Source organism: Magnolia sinica, chromosome 12 (assembly GCF_029962835.1).
Source record: "Magnolia sinica isolate HGM2019 chromosome 12, MsV1, whole genome shotgun sequence".
In the NCBI taxonomy this organism is placed as follows: Eukaryota; Viridiplantae; Streptophyta; class Magnoliopsida; order Magnoliales; family Magnoliaceae; genus Magnolia; species Magnolia sinica.
In genome coordinates this window covers 13522388-13537858 of record NC_080584.1, presented here as the reverse complement: position 1 = coordinate 13537858, position 15471 = coordinate 13522388, and the positions used below count along the sequence as shown (strand labels likewise).

General features: G+C 41.9%; 1 protein-coding gene across 1 annotated transcript; it reads right to left on the bottom strand.

The window, feature by feature from the left end:
• Positions 1-13112: 13112 nt before the first annotated feature.
• Positions 13113-14064, bottom strand: LOC131219939 (uncharacterized). Its single transcript, XM_058214924.1, has 2 exons — positions 14023-14064; positions 13113-13436 (listed from the first exon to the last, which is right to left on the bottom strand). The coding sequence occupies exons 1-2, from the start codon at positions 14062-14064 to the stop codon at positions 13113-13115; spliced, it is 366 nt and encodes a 121-aa protein (XP_058070907.1).
• Between the last annotated feature and the right edge of the window lie 1407 nt (positions 14065-15471).

The window sequence follows — 15471 nt, the reverse complement described above, 5'->3', positions numbered from 1 at the left end:
GCTTTCGTCAAAATGTGAAGGTCATGGGCCTGAGATCAGCATAAGGGCTGGACTGGGAGCGGTGCAATCCTGCCCCGGTCTCACCCAAGATGGGTGCCACCCTTACCAGTATGGCCCACCTTGATGTATGAATTCTATATCCACACTGTCCAATTGATTTTCCATATCATTTTAGGATATGGGCCTAAAATTGAACCAGTATTCAAATATCAGGTGGACCATACAATAGGAAGAGGTGGTGATTAAATGCCCTGCCATCCTAAACATCTTAGGAACCACTATAATGTCTTGGTCATATTTATTTCCCATCCAACCCGTTGATAAGGTCATACAAACCTGGATGAAGGGAAAAACTACAAATATCAGCTTGATCCAAAACTTGTGACCAACGGGGAGTTTTTAATGGGGATGCGGATTGTGTAGTAAGTAACTCACCAGGGGGGGCTTAGTGTACTGAGTAAACTTCGTGAGGTTCACTATGATTTATGTATTTTATCCACTCCGTCCATCCATTTTATCAGAAAATTTTATGGCTTGAGCCAAAAATAAAATAAATTTAAGCATATACAATGTTCAAATGGAACACACCACGGGAAACAATTGAATTGAATGTCTACCATCGAAAAATTCTTGGGGCCACAGAAGTTTTGGATCAAGCTTATATTTGTGTTTTCCTTTCATCTATGTCTGTATGAACTTATGAACAGGTTGGATGACAGACAGACATCACTGTGGGACCTAATAAGGTTTCAACAGTGGAAATCATTATCCCCACTGTTTCCTGTGGTATGATCCACTTGATCTTTGGATATGCTTCAATTTTGGGATCAACCCCTTATATTAGATGGAAAAACGAATGGACGGCGTGGATAGACCACATACATTCAAGGTGGGCCTAACTGAGTTTACTCAGTATGACAAGAGTGTACTGAGTAACTCAGTACGAATCCGATTTCTTTTAATGGTCAATCACCACTGTTTCCTATGGTTTGGTCCACTTGAGATTTCAATCTGTTTCATTTTTGAGCTCTCGCCCTAAAATAATTTGAAAAAATGGATGTACGCATGGATATAAAATACATATATCAAAGGGGGCCCAACAGTAAGGATCCCACCCTCTTCGGTGAGGCGGAGCGCACCTAGTCCGCTGGTGGTAGGACCGATTAATTTTCTTGAGTATATGTACGTGGCACTCGTACTACTAAATCCTAATATGCTAGATAGATCATGTGAGCCAGTGTAGACCCACCTCTGTAGGTAGCCCTCACAAATGATGAGCATGGTCGGTCTTTCTTGTGTGAAGATTATCGCAACCATTGGTAAAATGGAATTAATGGACCATTCACCTTCCTTCTCATGCAACTCATTCTCTTCTCATGGTCCGTCCATATTGGGACATCCTACTTCAACGGTCAGATCATCAATGATCATGGTTCGACCAGCCCACTACAGATTCATCTCAGTAGACCGCGGACTACAATGCTTTTTTACTTTCCTCAGCATCTTCGTACTCAACTCAGCTCCTGGGCAACAAGGACAATATCAAAATTTATCAGTATATTCTCTTGCGGTGACACGCCTGCAACGCATTATCCACTCGTATAAAGAGTGCGGATTTGGTGAGTCCGAGGTTACAGCTTAGTTGATGAGTCCTAATCATGGCCCACCTTGATATATGTTTTATATATCAGGACCTTTATCCGTTTTGCCAGTTTTCTTTTTTTTTTTTTTGAAAAGCATGGTCCCAAAAAAAAAATGAAGTAGATATAAATCTTAGGTAGACCACGACATAAGAAATGATCAGCCACCGTTAAAAACTTCCTGGGAACCATTGTGATATTTATTTGCCATCTAACTTGTTGACAGGGTCACGCGGATTTGTATAAAGGGAAAGGACAAATACCAGCTTCACGAAAACATTTCCAGCCTATAAAGTTTTAATTGTCAATCACTGTTTCCTACGGTGTGGTCCATCTAAGATTCGAATTAGCTTTATTTTTGAGCTCATGCACTAAAATGATATACATGACGTGGACCGCACCTGATCTTGCTCTGTGTACGTGCCACTCGGATATTACTAAACCGTAGTATGCTAGATAGGTTATGTGAACCGGTGTAAGATCCACTTCTGTATGCCGGCCCCACAAATGATTGGCCATGGTGGGTCAAACCATTGGAAAAATGGAATTAATTGACCATGCACCGTTCTGCTTATGCAACTCATTCTCTTCTCATGGTCCATCTATGGTGGGACATTCCACTTAACTTGTCGTGATCATCAATCATCATGGTTCAACCAGTAAACGTTCCACTTCTAATGAGTTTTTTCCGGTGCCTGTGACATAAATAGTAAGACCCTCCCTTAGTTCAAGGATTCGGGTATAATGGTATAATCATACCAAGATCTCAGTGTTGAAACTAGGTATCCTTCACTCTGTTTATCACTTAGGCTATGGATAGGGTGCGGCAAACATAAACAATATTGTATCAACCTGCAGTGTATGCCTCCTTTCAACACTGAGGTCTTGGTATCGATCTAGTGAGGGTGGCTAACCGTGAAATGTGAACGGACAATGGTGTGTACTAACAAGCTAAAAAAAAAACCTGCAGTGTGTGCTCGTGGTCCCGAGGCACTACCATATCAACACCATGCAGTACTGTAATAGCTTGGCGCGGGTAACAAAATAGGTATGCACGGAATTCAATTGTTGCAAGGTGGTGCCTCAGGGAACGGATTGGCTACTCCCCCTGCCACCAGTCCGGTGGCTGGTGGTCGGTGCTCTGTGGGCCTACCATGATGTATGTGTTTCATCTATTCTGTTTATCCATTTTTTAAAAATCATTTTAGGGCTTGATACCAAAAATGAGAGGGGTATAAATCTCAGTTGGACCACACCATAGGAAAACAATAGTGATTGGATATCCGCCATTAAAATCCTCCTAAGGCCCACTGTACTGTTTATTTGACATCCAATCTATTGATTATGTCATATAGCCCAGATGAAGGGAAAAAACAAAGATCAGCTTCTTCCAAAACTTTTACATGCCCCCAAAAGGTTTTTAATGGTCGACGCTCATTCAACACTGTTTCCAGTAATGTGGTCCACTTTGGATTGGGATATACATCATTTTTGGTCTCATACCATAAAATGATCCGGACAAAATATGTACAGCATGGATGAAATACATACATCATGGTGGGGCCCACAGAGCACAGGGGAAGTAGCCAATCCGTTTCCGGTGGCCCACGGATGACCAATCAAAGTACATGTGTTGATTGATTAGGCGGGCCACACCTGTATGTTGATCCAAATCACCAACTGTTGTTTGATTTCGATGGTGTGGTCCACCTGATATTCCCCGTATTCATTATATGCCCCCCACCAGTTTGAATGACTCCATGTTATAAACAAGTTGGTGGGAGGATTGAGGCAGCGAACAAACTAGACGAAAGTTATATAATAAGTGGCCTCTTCTTTTAAGTGTACGCATGTTTTCATTTGTGAAAAGCGGGCCCAATGGTTTGATAATCCAGACCTTTGATCACTGGAATTCCACTGTTAAAGGGCCATAATTCAAAACTTTCATCAATCAGAAGATGCTAAGCTTTCGTTTTGTGACCTACCGACAGAGAGTTAAGAACTGGAACCGAAAATAGAATTTATATTATCTATGGGAACGTGAAATGTTGGAGAATTTGTATTGTGCTCCATCAAAGGCCGTAGTCGATCGACAGATCAATGGTCTGGATTACCAAATCATGGGCCCCACTTTTCAAAAATATTTAAAACGCGCATGTTCTTTTTAAGGATGCCAGCCACGTGTCATATGATTCCTCGTACAGTGAGGAGGGCATTAATGAAAAGAAATAAAAAAAAAAAAAAAGATTTTTGGATTTTTTAACAAACTAAAGGCGAGGTTTGGTGGGAGCCGGAATAACATCTCTTTTAAAAAACTGATTTCTTTTTTACCCGGGACTAGGGCTGGACACGAACCGGGCTAGCCCGGTTAACTCGCTTGACCCCGCCTGAAAAAGCTCGACTCGGCCTAACCCGGAACTGAGTTCGGTCTGGATGAGCCATTTTCTTTGGCTCGAAACTGAGTTCGGGCCGAGTTCGAAGAGATTCTAGTTCGGCCCGACTTGGTTCGAAACCAGATTTGACTTGTCCCTACTCGGCCCGACTCGGCCGTTTATATATATATATATATATAGGGAAAATGTACTATGCACTCGAGCTGATGGGACCGTCCCATGAGGTTGAGCTGTGTGGGCCCCATCGTGATGCGTTTCGAACATCTACCCCATCAATCAGATGCACCATTCCATCGTGGGCCTAGGTCTCAAAAATCAAGTCAATCCGTGACTTGTGTGGGCCACACCACATACAGAAGTGGGGAGGGGCCATGCACCATTAAAACATTCATAATCATTTTTTGGGCCCACCGAGATGTGGTTTGCCAATCCAGCCCATCCATTATGTGTGTCCCACTTGGATGAGGGTTTAGACCATTCAGCAGCATTCAAAACTCAGGTGGGCCCCACCAAGTGCTTTTATATATTTTTGGCATGTCTTCACATGATTTTAGATGGTATGGCCCACCCGAGTTCCGTATACGGCTGATTTTTGGGATATCCCATAATTTAGAGGGGACCCATCAAATGCACGGTGTTGATGGTCGACACGCATCATGGTGGGGCCCACACAGCTCGACCTCACGGGAGCTTATCGTGAGGTCGAGCGCATAGTACCTTTTCCCATATATATATATATATATATATATATATATATATATATATATATTTATTTATTTATTTATACGCTTAATCCTTACCCTAACCATTTGAAACAGAGAAGTGAGAATGCCGCCCGACTCATAAACTTGCTGTAAGGTTCGAAACTGGCCCGAACTCGCCTGATTGCTGACTGGGCCAAATTCGGGCGGGACATGTTGGCCCGGTGACCGGGCCAGGCCGGGTTCGGGCTGGGTTGAGCCCAGTTCGACTCAGTTCGGCCCGATGTACACCCCTACTCGGGACTAGTTTTAAAATTGTGGGACAAAAATGCCCTTAGCCTGGAGCCGCTGGTGCCTTTAAAGGCTATGTGCAGAGATGATTTATGGGACCCAAATGATATATGACGTGGACCATTAAAACCTTCCTTTGTTCCCTTGGTGGAGTAATTGACATGTTAATAAGTTTTCAAAAATATAAATGAGGGGAAAATAAATTTCAGCTTGCTGCAAACCACCGGTGGCTCCTTGTCTCAGTCGTAGTTCTTCAATTCTCGCGTGGTTCACTTGTGAGTTAGATATGTCTTATTTTTCTATCTCATGCCTTAATTTTAAAAGCAAAATTGGATAGATGATGTAGAGCAGGTTGCAAACACTTTCACAGCAAAGATGTACCAGAGAAGGCCTGATCAGAGGTGCAAATGATCCGTAATATTAGAACCTTAAATGAGTAGTATCTCACAGACTAGGATGAGTTTTTCAACACGTTATATATGATTTGGGGTAGGAGCACCTACTTAAGCCAACCAACCCCACTACGCTGGGTTGCCCACATCGGATTTACAAGATTTCATCAAATCGACGGTCAAAAGTCCTGTTTAGTTTCATTTTTACTATAAATAATAAGTTTTAGTTCAAGTACAATGTTTTATCCTTTGAGTTGTATAAGTCATGCCCAACATGAAAAGGGCTTAGAAAAGTTAGGAGAATAACATGATTGGGCCAAATTGGACACTTACTATTTTTGGCCGAAAACCATGAAGTCTAGTAAAAATAGAGGTTGATTATAAATAAAAAGTTTACTATTTATATTATAAATAATAAGTTTACTATTTATAGTAAGTCACTTTTTTAGGGTGTTTGGGTTGGAGTCTAAGTCTAAAACTCCATCCTAGGTTTGAGCTCCTTATTTAAAGCATTGTAATTTCATTTTTTTTTAAAAAAAGTCATCGATCATGTTATTTCAAATTTATTAGGAATTATTCCTTCTTTTATCCCTTGTAGAGTCGAGGAAGCTCTGTGAGGAGTCTAAAGAGCTTCGTGGATTCAGAGTGATATTATCCTTAGAGGAAGACGACGATGGACCTCATCACGCTCCTAGCTACGCCAATAGACAATGTGGAGCCCACAGATGTAAGCTCTATACTTCAATTAATATGTCATTCGACCGGGGGGGGGGAGGGGGGTGATCTTTATCGAAGCTTTGTCAGTGGGCCTCAACAATAGTTCCAACAATCTTCTCCTACATACTCACTCCAGCCACTACTCTTCAGTATACTCACACTTGAAAATTCTCTTATCTGGCATCATCTTCTTTAGTAAAAAATGATTGTTAGACTAACTTGGTCTGATTACTCACTGACATTTTGACTAACAACGAAAATATCGACAATTCGATGATTATATCTCTGTATACAGCCTTAAATTCAAAAAAAAAAAACAAAAAAGAAAAAAGAAAAGAAAAGAAAAAGAAAAAAAAGAAAGCGAGAGATATTAGATTAGGTAGAGCGAGTATTTGAATAGATTCATACCTGTGGAAGGAGAATCTTACGGAGCTACCCGCGTTGCGGCGGCCACTGCGGAGGGATGGCATAAGTTTTAGGGTTTTGAAAGAGGGGTCGCAACTATTTGCTTTTAACTTTACCTTTTCAGCTTTTTCTAAAGTATGCTTTTTCCACCGTTTAAAAGCATATGTCACCACTATTTTAGATGGAAATAAAACTAATACTTTAAGTAACTTTTATGTTATTTTAGAGTGTGAGTTTCATATCATGTAATAAAACTGGTTCACCACCACTTTAAGAAAAAAAATGCAGCTTTAAAAAAGCTAAAAATTTAAATAGAGTGGGATATTTATGGCAGGTGAGGCCCTTACTATGGGGCACACCATGATCTAGGTATTCTTTATCTACATTGTCAACCCAGTTTGCCAAAACATTTTACGGCATGAGCCCAAAAATCAAGATCCAAATCTCGTGGACCATACAACAACGGTGATTGAATGCCATACCATTAAAAACTTCCTTGGGCTCACCTTAATCTTTCCATAATGTTTATTTGTCATCTAACCAGATGCTAAGGTCACGTGAACATGGATAAAGGGAAAAAGGAAATATCAGCTTGATCCAAAACTTTTGTGGCCCATTTATGGTCAATCACCATTATTTCCTATGATGAGGTCCACTTGAAAATTGGATCCACTACATTTTTAGGTTCATGCCCTAAAAGGATCTTGTAAAATAGATGGATATAGAATACATAATTCAAAGTTGGGGCCACCCTCTTAAGTGAGGCCGAGGCCACACATCATCCACTCCCGATGGTTAGAAGCATGGATGGATTGGATGGTTGGATGGATGTTTGGATTGATAGATGGGATGGATGGATGGATGGATGTTTGGATGATTGGATAGGATGGATGGGTCGGTTGGATGGATGTTTAAATGGATAGATGGGATGGATGTTTGGATGATTGGATGGTTGGATGGGATGGGATGGGATGGATGGATGGATGGATGATTGGATGGGATGATTTGATGCGGTGGATGGGATGGACGGATGGGTCGGTTGGATGAATGTTTAAATGGATAGATGGGATGGATGTTTGGATGGATGGATGATTGTATGGGATGATTTGATGCAATGGATGGGATGGATGGATGATGATTTGATAGCATGGATGGATGGGATGGTTGGATGGTTGAATTATTGGATAGATGGGATGGATGGATGGATAAATGTTTGGATGATTAGATGATTTGATGGGATGGATGGATTGTTAGATGGATAGATGGGATGGTTGGGTGGTTGGATGGTTGGATGGATGGATGATTGGATGCGATGGATGGATGGATGGATGCTTGGATGGATAGATGGGATGGATGTGTGGATGTTCGGATGATTTGATGGCATGGATGGATGGGATGGTTGGATGGTTGGATTATTAGATAGATGGGATGGATGGATAAATGTTTGGATGATTGGATGATTTGATAGGATGGATGGATAGTTAGATGGATAGATGGGGTGGTTGGGTGGTTGGATGGTTGGATGGATGGATGATTGGATGGGATGATTTGATGTGATGGATGGATGGGATGGATGGATGATTGGTTGGATGGATAGATGGGATGGATGTGTGGATTTTTGGATGATTTGATGGTATGGATGGATGGGATGGTTGGATTATTGGATAGATGGGATGGATTGAGATGGATGGATAAATGTTTGGATGATTGGATGATTTGATGGGATGGATGGACAGTTAGATGGGATGGATGGATGGGATGGTTGGGGTGGTTGAATGGTTGGATGGATGGGATGGATGGTTGAGTGGATGGGATGGATGGTTGGGTGGTTGGATGGTTGGATGGATGGTTGGATCATCATGCATATGTATTTTGTTTAATTTATATGCTTATTTATGCATGATTGTAAAATATATGAATGCATTATACTTGTTAATTGGTTTAATGAGATTTAAGCGATTGTTATGCTACTATTGGACTGTTTCTTATGATAACACATGCTTGTAGGCCCTAATTAAATAGAAACTTATTATGTATGTATTTTTTTTACAATTTTTTTTATTCCTAAACATGTAAATATGTGTATTTAAGCCTCTACTGAAGTTTCATTGAAAAATTCCACCATTTTCTCCATATTTTCCCCTTTTCCCTGCATTTTCGGTTATCGGCGATATCATCAGCGTTTACGATATTATATCTTTATCTCCAGGTAGCGAAACTTGTAGCGATACCACATACTCACTCCAGCCACTACTCTCCAGTATACTCACACTTGAAAATTCTCTTATCTGGCATCATCCTCTCTAGTAAAAAATGATTGTTAGACTAACTTGGTCTGATTACTCACTGACATTTTGACCACTCTGATGGGGTTTTCCTCCTCAATTCAGGGGAGAGACAGCGTAGCGGGTTGAAAATTCGGAGTAGTTCACCGCGCTGCTCGATCAGTCGTGGGTGGCGCTCGATCGGTCGAGTGGGGCTTGACTCAAAGTTCAGCGACCAATTGATGTATTTTCTCTGAGGTGCTCGACCAGTTGAGGAGTTTCCTCGATCTGTTGAGGGTCCGCTCGATTGGTTGAGGACTCTACTCAACTAGTCGAGGTTACGCAGATTCATGTTCGAATTTTGTGCGAACTGCGTAAATTTGAGGCGGTTTTTGCCATGGTACAGAAGGGAGTTGCTTAAACTATAAATAGGGGTACCTAGGGCTATTCTAGAAAAGGTAAGAGGGTTTCCTAAAGCTTTGCAAGGGTTTTCTAAAGGGTTTAGAGCTATCAAAGGTGTGTGTGTATGTGTGTGTGTGTGTGTGTGTGTGTGTGAGAGAGAGAGAGAGAGAGAGAGAAAAAGAGAGAGAGAGGAAGCTTGTAGAAGGGAGGTTATGGTCGTGGAGGTGATCTACTATACAATCAACATCTCAGCGCTTCTACGTCCTTGTGATCGGTTAGATCTTTCCGTTTTTCTTTTATTCTCTTATTGTTTATCTACTCTACGTGAGTGAAGAAGATTATAACGTTTTACTTCTTAGTGGATTGTTGATCTAGACGAGGTCCCGTGGGTTTTACCTCTTTGAGGGTTTTCCACATAAAAATCTCTTGTGATGTGTGGTTTGTGCTTTGATTTATTTCATTGCTTTATTATCCTATAATTCTGGTTTATTTTGGGAGGTTAAATCCTAAGGTTTTGTGTAAGGCCCCCAACACACTCTATTAGCATAGTAAATAAGAAATAGATAGTTGTAGGTTTGTTTTAATGGAGGCTATTGAAAACAATGGAAAAAAACCCAACAACAATCGTTTACTTGTATTAAATGACTGATTGTTGTTTTCACAAGTAAGCAATCATCATAGTTTTCACGAGTAAGTGATCAATTAATCAAGCATACTGCGATCGCTCACTCATGAAAACAATGACCACTTGCTTGTGAGAACAACAATCGCCTACTTGTTTAAACTGCGATCGCTTACTCATTCCTTTTTGTTTATATTTTATATTTTATGTTTTTATTATTAATAATTTCTCTATCATATATTGCAGTAATGAAAATGGCTACTCCCACCTTAGATTATGTAAAAGCCTAGTTGTTAAGTACAATTTATGAGGGTCTTAAAGAAAATTTTCGACAATTATGAAATTTGGAGACAATTATTTATTGGTTTCTACTTTATATTTTTCTTAATTTTTTTTATTAAAAGGATTTTAAATTTTAAGGTCAAATGGTCCACCATCTTCTCCAAAGGCACATTGGTGAACTAAGATTTGACATGCGGAGGACCATGTTGAAGTTCATGGAGTAGGTCAGGACCCTATATAAATTCGTTAGAAGATTTTAATATGGTACTCTTGGGGGATGGTACGGTACAATTTATTTTGCTCAAATTTTGGTCGTTGGTACATTTCCATGATGTTGGGCATGCCAGAACCTAATGACACTCAATTCGAATCGAACGTACATTTAACTCCAAGTGCTGAGATAGACAGAGAGATCGAGAATGGTCGTCTATGACTAAGAACTTAATAGTTCGTTTGTTTATTCAACCATGTGACATAGAGATCGGGCGAATTGTGAAGGAGAGAGTTTCTTCTTCTAATGAATTCTTTTTACCTTTCAGCCAAAAATACTTTTTTAACAATATGATAGTAGAGTTTGACTGATTGAAACAATATGACAGTGAAAGAAAATAAATTGAATTTATAAAAGATAAACACTTGCATAAGAGAAAAATCTTAGTGATCCAATGACTGTGACATAGATGATGGGGTTTTAAAGCTAAGGTATTCCTTAGTCCAGTGACTTGGGTGTAAATGAAGGAGATTACATTAAATGAAAAAGGAAAAAAGGTTTTTGTTGGTCTAGCGACGTGGTCATAGACGAAGAGAATTACACTACTCCTAACCTAAAGCCAATCCATCATAATAGGGTAGATGGATTTAATTATACTACAAGCTAAGCTAAACTACATGCTAAACTAGTATTATGTTGGGTTGACAAGGGCCTAGAGCTCTTCATCTTCCTCATATTTATAGAAAATTTAGACGGCAACTAGAGAGAAATATTTGTAGGCACTATACATGTTTATTGATGTAGAAATAGTTGTTTGGGCTTGTAAAGGGTTGTGGCTTATTATGCAACACCACGTGTGCTAGTCATTTTTCATGAGTTGGCCATTGGTTACTTTATAATCTAAAGATGGCGGAATGGTTTAATATTAATGAACATATCAGCATGTTTAATTAGTTATTTTATAAATTGATGAGTGTGGAAGTGAAGATTGGCGAGGAAGAGTAAACCCTAATTCTATTTAATTCTCTTCCGGAATCTTACGAGAGGCTTGTAGATAATGTGTCACGGTAGGAAGACCATAGATACCCAAACTGTCATCTCAGCCCTTCATTCGAAGCAGTTGAAAAAGAATGACAATGGAGCAAATTTTTGGAAGGGAGACGCCCAACCATGCAGAGGTGAAAAGTTCCACCAGTTGGCCAGCCCGTACTTCAATCTACTGGTTCACCCTGTTAGAGATACCAAAAATCTGATCAAAATAATCCCAGCAAGCGGTAGCTAACGAACTGCTGATGAACAGGTGCTGGAGGGACTCAGTTGAGTAGCCCCTTGACGTGACGAGAGTGCAGCAGTTGCACCTGGAGGCTAGGAGGACTCCTCGCCCTTGGACAACACCATCCACTGGGACTACCTTCATCAACACCTTCCATATGAAAATGAAAATTCTGGGGGGCAATTTAGCGTGCCTTACCCATCTAGACCACTCCCTGCTGGGTTTGCTCTCTCTACTCAGCTCCAAAGCTGACCTGACAGAGAAAGCTCCAAATGGGGTGAGAGGCCAGATTGGTCTATCCGAGTTGTCCGACAGGCAGAAACCTTCATAGAAAATAAAATCAACAACATGTTGGGAAAGAAAGCTGAAAACAGAAGATGGGGGGAGGGGGCCATTCAACCCCAAGACCTGGTTAACCTTGGACGACATAAGACTAGCAGGCACCTGACAATCCGCATTCTGGAGAAGAGGGCCACGACCCATCCAGTTATCGATCCAAAAACTGCAATTTCCTTATCATATGTGCCAATGAACATTACTCTCCAGTAAGGGCATCAATCCCAAGATCTTTTTCCATAGTGGGGAGAGATCCTGGTGGTAGAGATCTTGGTGGTATTTTGCTTTCATAAAGGTGCTCCATAAGCTCTCTTACTCATTGAACTTAGCCGCCCAATCCAGATTCAACTTGAGGGCTCTCATAAATTCAGGAAGCTTCCTGATGCCCAATCCACCTCTTTGGGAAGCCCAATCGACTTTCATCTTTTCCAATGCGACTTTCTTTTGCCATCAGCCCAACCCCAAAGAAAGTTAGCAAAATGGCGTTCCAGCGTTGAAAGGATGCTGGCGGAATATGTGTGGCTACCATGGAGTGGACTGGGATACTCCCTAGAACATGCTGAACCAAAACTAATCTCCCAGCCTGAGAGAGGCACCGCGCCTTCCAGCCATTGATTCGACCCTCAACCTTTTCTATTAGAGGCTGAAAGGCACTCGCTTTCAGCCTGCCAAATGCCAGTGGGACTCCCATATATGTAAGACCAGAGGAGACCTTGGGGACACCAAGGGTTCTTTCAATGGACCTGACCCTGACTAAAGGAAGCTTGACTGAGTAGAAAAGAACGCTTTTTTACAGGTAGATCTTTTGACCCGAAGCACGTTGATAAGCGTTAAGCAAAGCCTTGACAACTCTAAGGGAAGACTGACCTCTATTGATGAAAATGAGAGTTTCATCGGCGTAGAAAAGATGAAGGACCCTCGAGCAACCCCTCTTAAGCTTGAAAGCGGTATGAGAGTCCTGCTCCCCCATTAATTTGAGACCTCGGCTAAGAGCTTCCACCGCTAGAATGGATAGACTGGGAGAGAGAGGGTCACCTTGGTGAAGCTCTCTAGAAGACTTGAAAAAAAACTGTTGCCTCGCTATTGATGAGGATCGAGAACCATGCATTGCTTCAGCATTTTTCCAGCAAATCTACCTAAGGACCGTTGAACCCGAACCTTGATAACGCCTGTTTCAAGAACCCTAGTCCAATCTGTCATAGGCCTTCTCCATGTCCAGTTTGAGGATGATATTACCACCCCGCACTTTTCTATCAATTTCATTGACCAATTCCTGAGACAGAGCAATGTTTCCAGCCAATGATCTACCCTGAATGAAGGTTCCTTGCTCAAGAGAAATAAGGTAAGGTAGAACCTCGCTCAGCCTAGATGCAATTATGCTAGAAATGATCTTATACGGGCAGTTACAAAGGCTTATGGGCCGGAAATATGAGAATTTCTTTGGGGCAGCCGATTTGGGAATCAGACAGATGATGGAAGCAAAGACTGCCCTAGGGAAAGAGCTGCCCTGTAATATGAAGGAAACAACTTTAAGGAGATCAGGACCAACGATATCCCATAATGCCGAATAGAAGCCGCCTGTAAAACTGTTAGGCCCAGGGGCACTGTCCTTGGGGATGGTACTCACCGCCTGAAGCACCTCTTGGATCGAAGGGGGGCCAAGAGGCAGTTGTTGTCTTCCAGGGAGACTAGGGATGGAATAACAACAAGAATGGATGGGTCTTGCGTGGTGTTTTCAGCTGAAAATAGCCCCACAAAATAGCTGACAACAACATTTTTAATTTCTGCTAAGTCCTCCAGCCTATCTCCAGAGTCCAAAACAATGCTTCTAATAGCTGACTTCCTTTGTTTCTCCTTGGCCGAAGAATGAAAGAATTTCGTATTTCTACCGCCCTCTTTAAGCCAGCTAATCCTGACTTTCTATTTCCAAAAGATTCCTTCCACGAGTTTCAATTTTTTGAGGTTTTCTATGGCTGAGAATAGCTAGGCATGACCGTCGCTATCCAAAGTTGAATCTTGCGATAAGTTCTGTAAACACAACTCTATGGTTGTAAGATATCGTTCCGCCTGCTTAATCTGGTTGAAGATGTTACCAAAGACATCCTTATTCCAGGACCCGAGAGCCCTTTTGGCATTTTTCAGCTTGAGGAGCAAGTTGAACATGGGGTGCTGTGATTCAGAAGAGTCCTGGGCAACCCTGACAACGAGTAGAAAATCTTTATGTTGAACCCACATCCATTGGAACCTGAAAGGCCATGGCACTAACCTCGACCGACTAGGAAAAATTAGCAAAAGAGGAGCATGGTCAGAGTTGATTCGGGCAAGGTGCTCCACATGGAATGAAGGAAAGAAAGAAGACCAGACATCACTGATTAGGACCCTATCCGATCTAGCCCAAACTCTAGCTGTTCCCGACTGGTTGTTGCTCCAAGTGATCTTGGGCCTAGCAAAACCCACATCAATCAGGCAAGCTAAGTTAATAGCTTTTGCAAACTCCTCTGAACTTTGAGTGTCTTGGGGTCTTTGTTGAGGGTCAAATATTGCATATTAGACCCAGTTATTGCATGGATTTACAATCATTGATACCGTTTAATAGCCTGATTTAATCGTGTTTGTGATGCAGAGTGTATTTACAAGCATGAACTGAAAAAGGGTGCTTAAACCATGGATTTGACGCTCTGATGACACCCAAGGCAAGGGACGGACTCCAGGGGACCAAGATCGATGGAATTACACACCAGGGATCCGAGGAAATCAAGCCATTCACGTTAAAGAGGCCCGAAATTGGTGAAAAATGCAAGATCACATAGTTCTCGCCATCTGATTGGCTCAAAACTTTATACATGGCCTGAGGGCCATAAATTAACCGTACATATCAAATTTCAGCCCTCGGATCACTATGGAAGTACCCCAACTGACAGATCAGCCCATAAACCGTTGATTCTGGGCCCACCTGATATCTGGAACTGTCTCAACTTTGGTCTCGGCGGTTTAAATAAGATGAGGAAACAAATGGATGGATCGGATCTTGCATATACATTACAGTGGGCCCCGTATATACAGCGTGTGTACATGAGGTACACACATGCCGCGAGCCGCACCGAATTAACAAAAGCTCACAACGTGTTCACGGACGCGTCTTCTTCCCAAACACGGCAGTTGCCGTTTTAGCCATGTAACGGACAGACGCTGTCCGTTTTGCGGACGCTAGTGGGCCCCACACATTGTCCCAGTGCACGATCCAAGCCGTCCATCGCGTAGAGGGCCTCGACTACTACAAAACCTTGCTGAACTTTTGGACCCATGCAAGCACACGTGCGCGATACAGAGGCCACAAACAGGCGGTCCTGCGACGTTCAAAATGATTTTTGGGGTGATTTCTTCTCTGGGCCGCGTCAATGGACGTTCAAAACCACCCATTCTTGACTGAAATTTCATCCTGAATCTAATGGACGGGGTGGATTTTCCTGAAAATACCTCTGTGGGGCCCACCGATCACGTCAGCGCCGGACGTGCGAAAGGCTACGCACGTCCGCGAAATC

Excerpts from the sequence above, each read along its gene's own strand:
- LOC131219939 (XM_058214924.1), bottom strand. The coding sequence starts at position 14,064 with ATGCCAAAAGGGCTCTCGGGTCCTGGAATAAGGATGTCTTTG. Across the intron at positions 13,437-14,022 it reads CTGGAATAAGGATGTCTTTG|GGCAGCTCTTTCCCTAGGGC; the intron begins GTAACATCTTCA and ends TTCATATTACAG.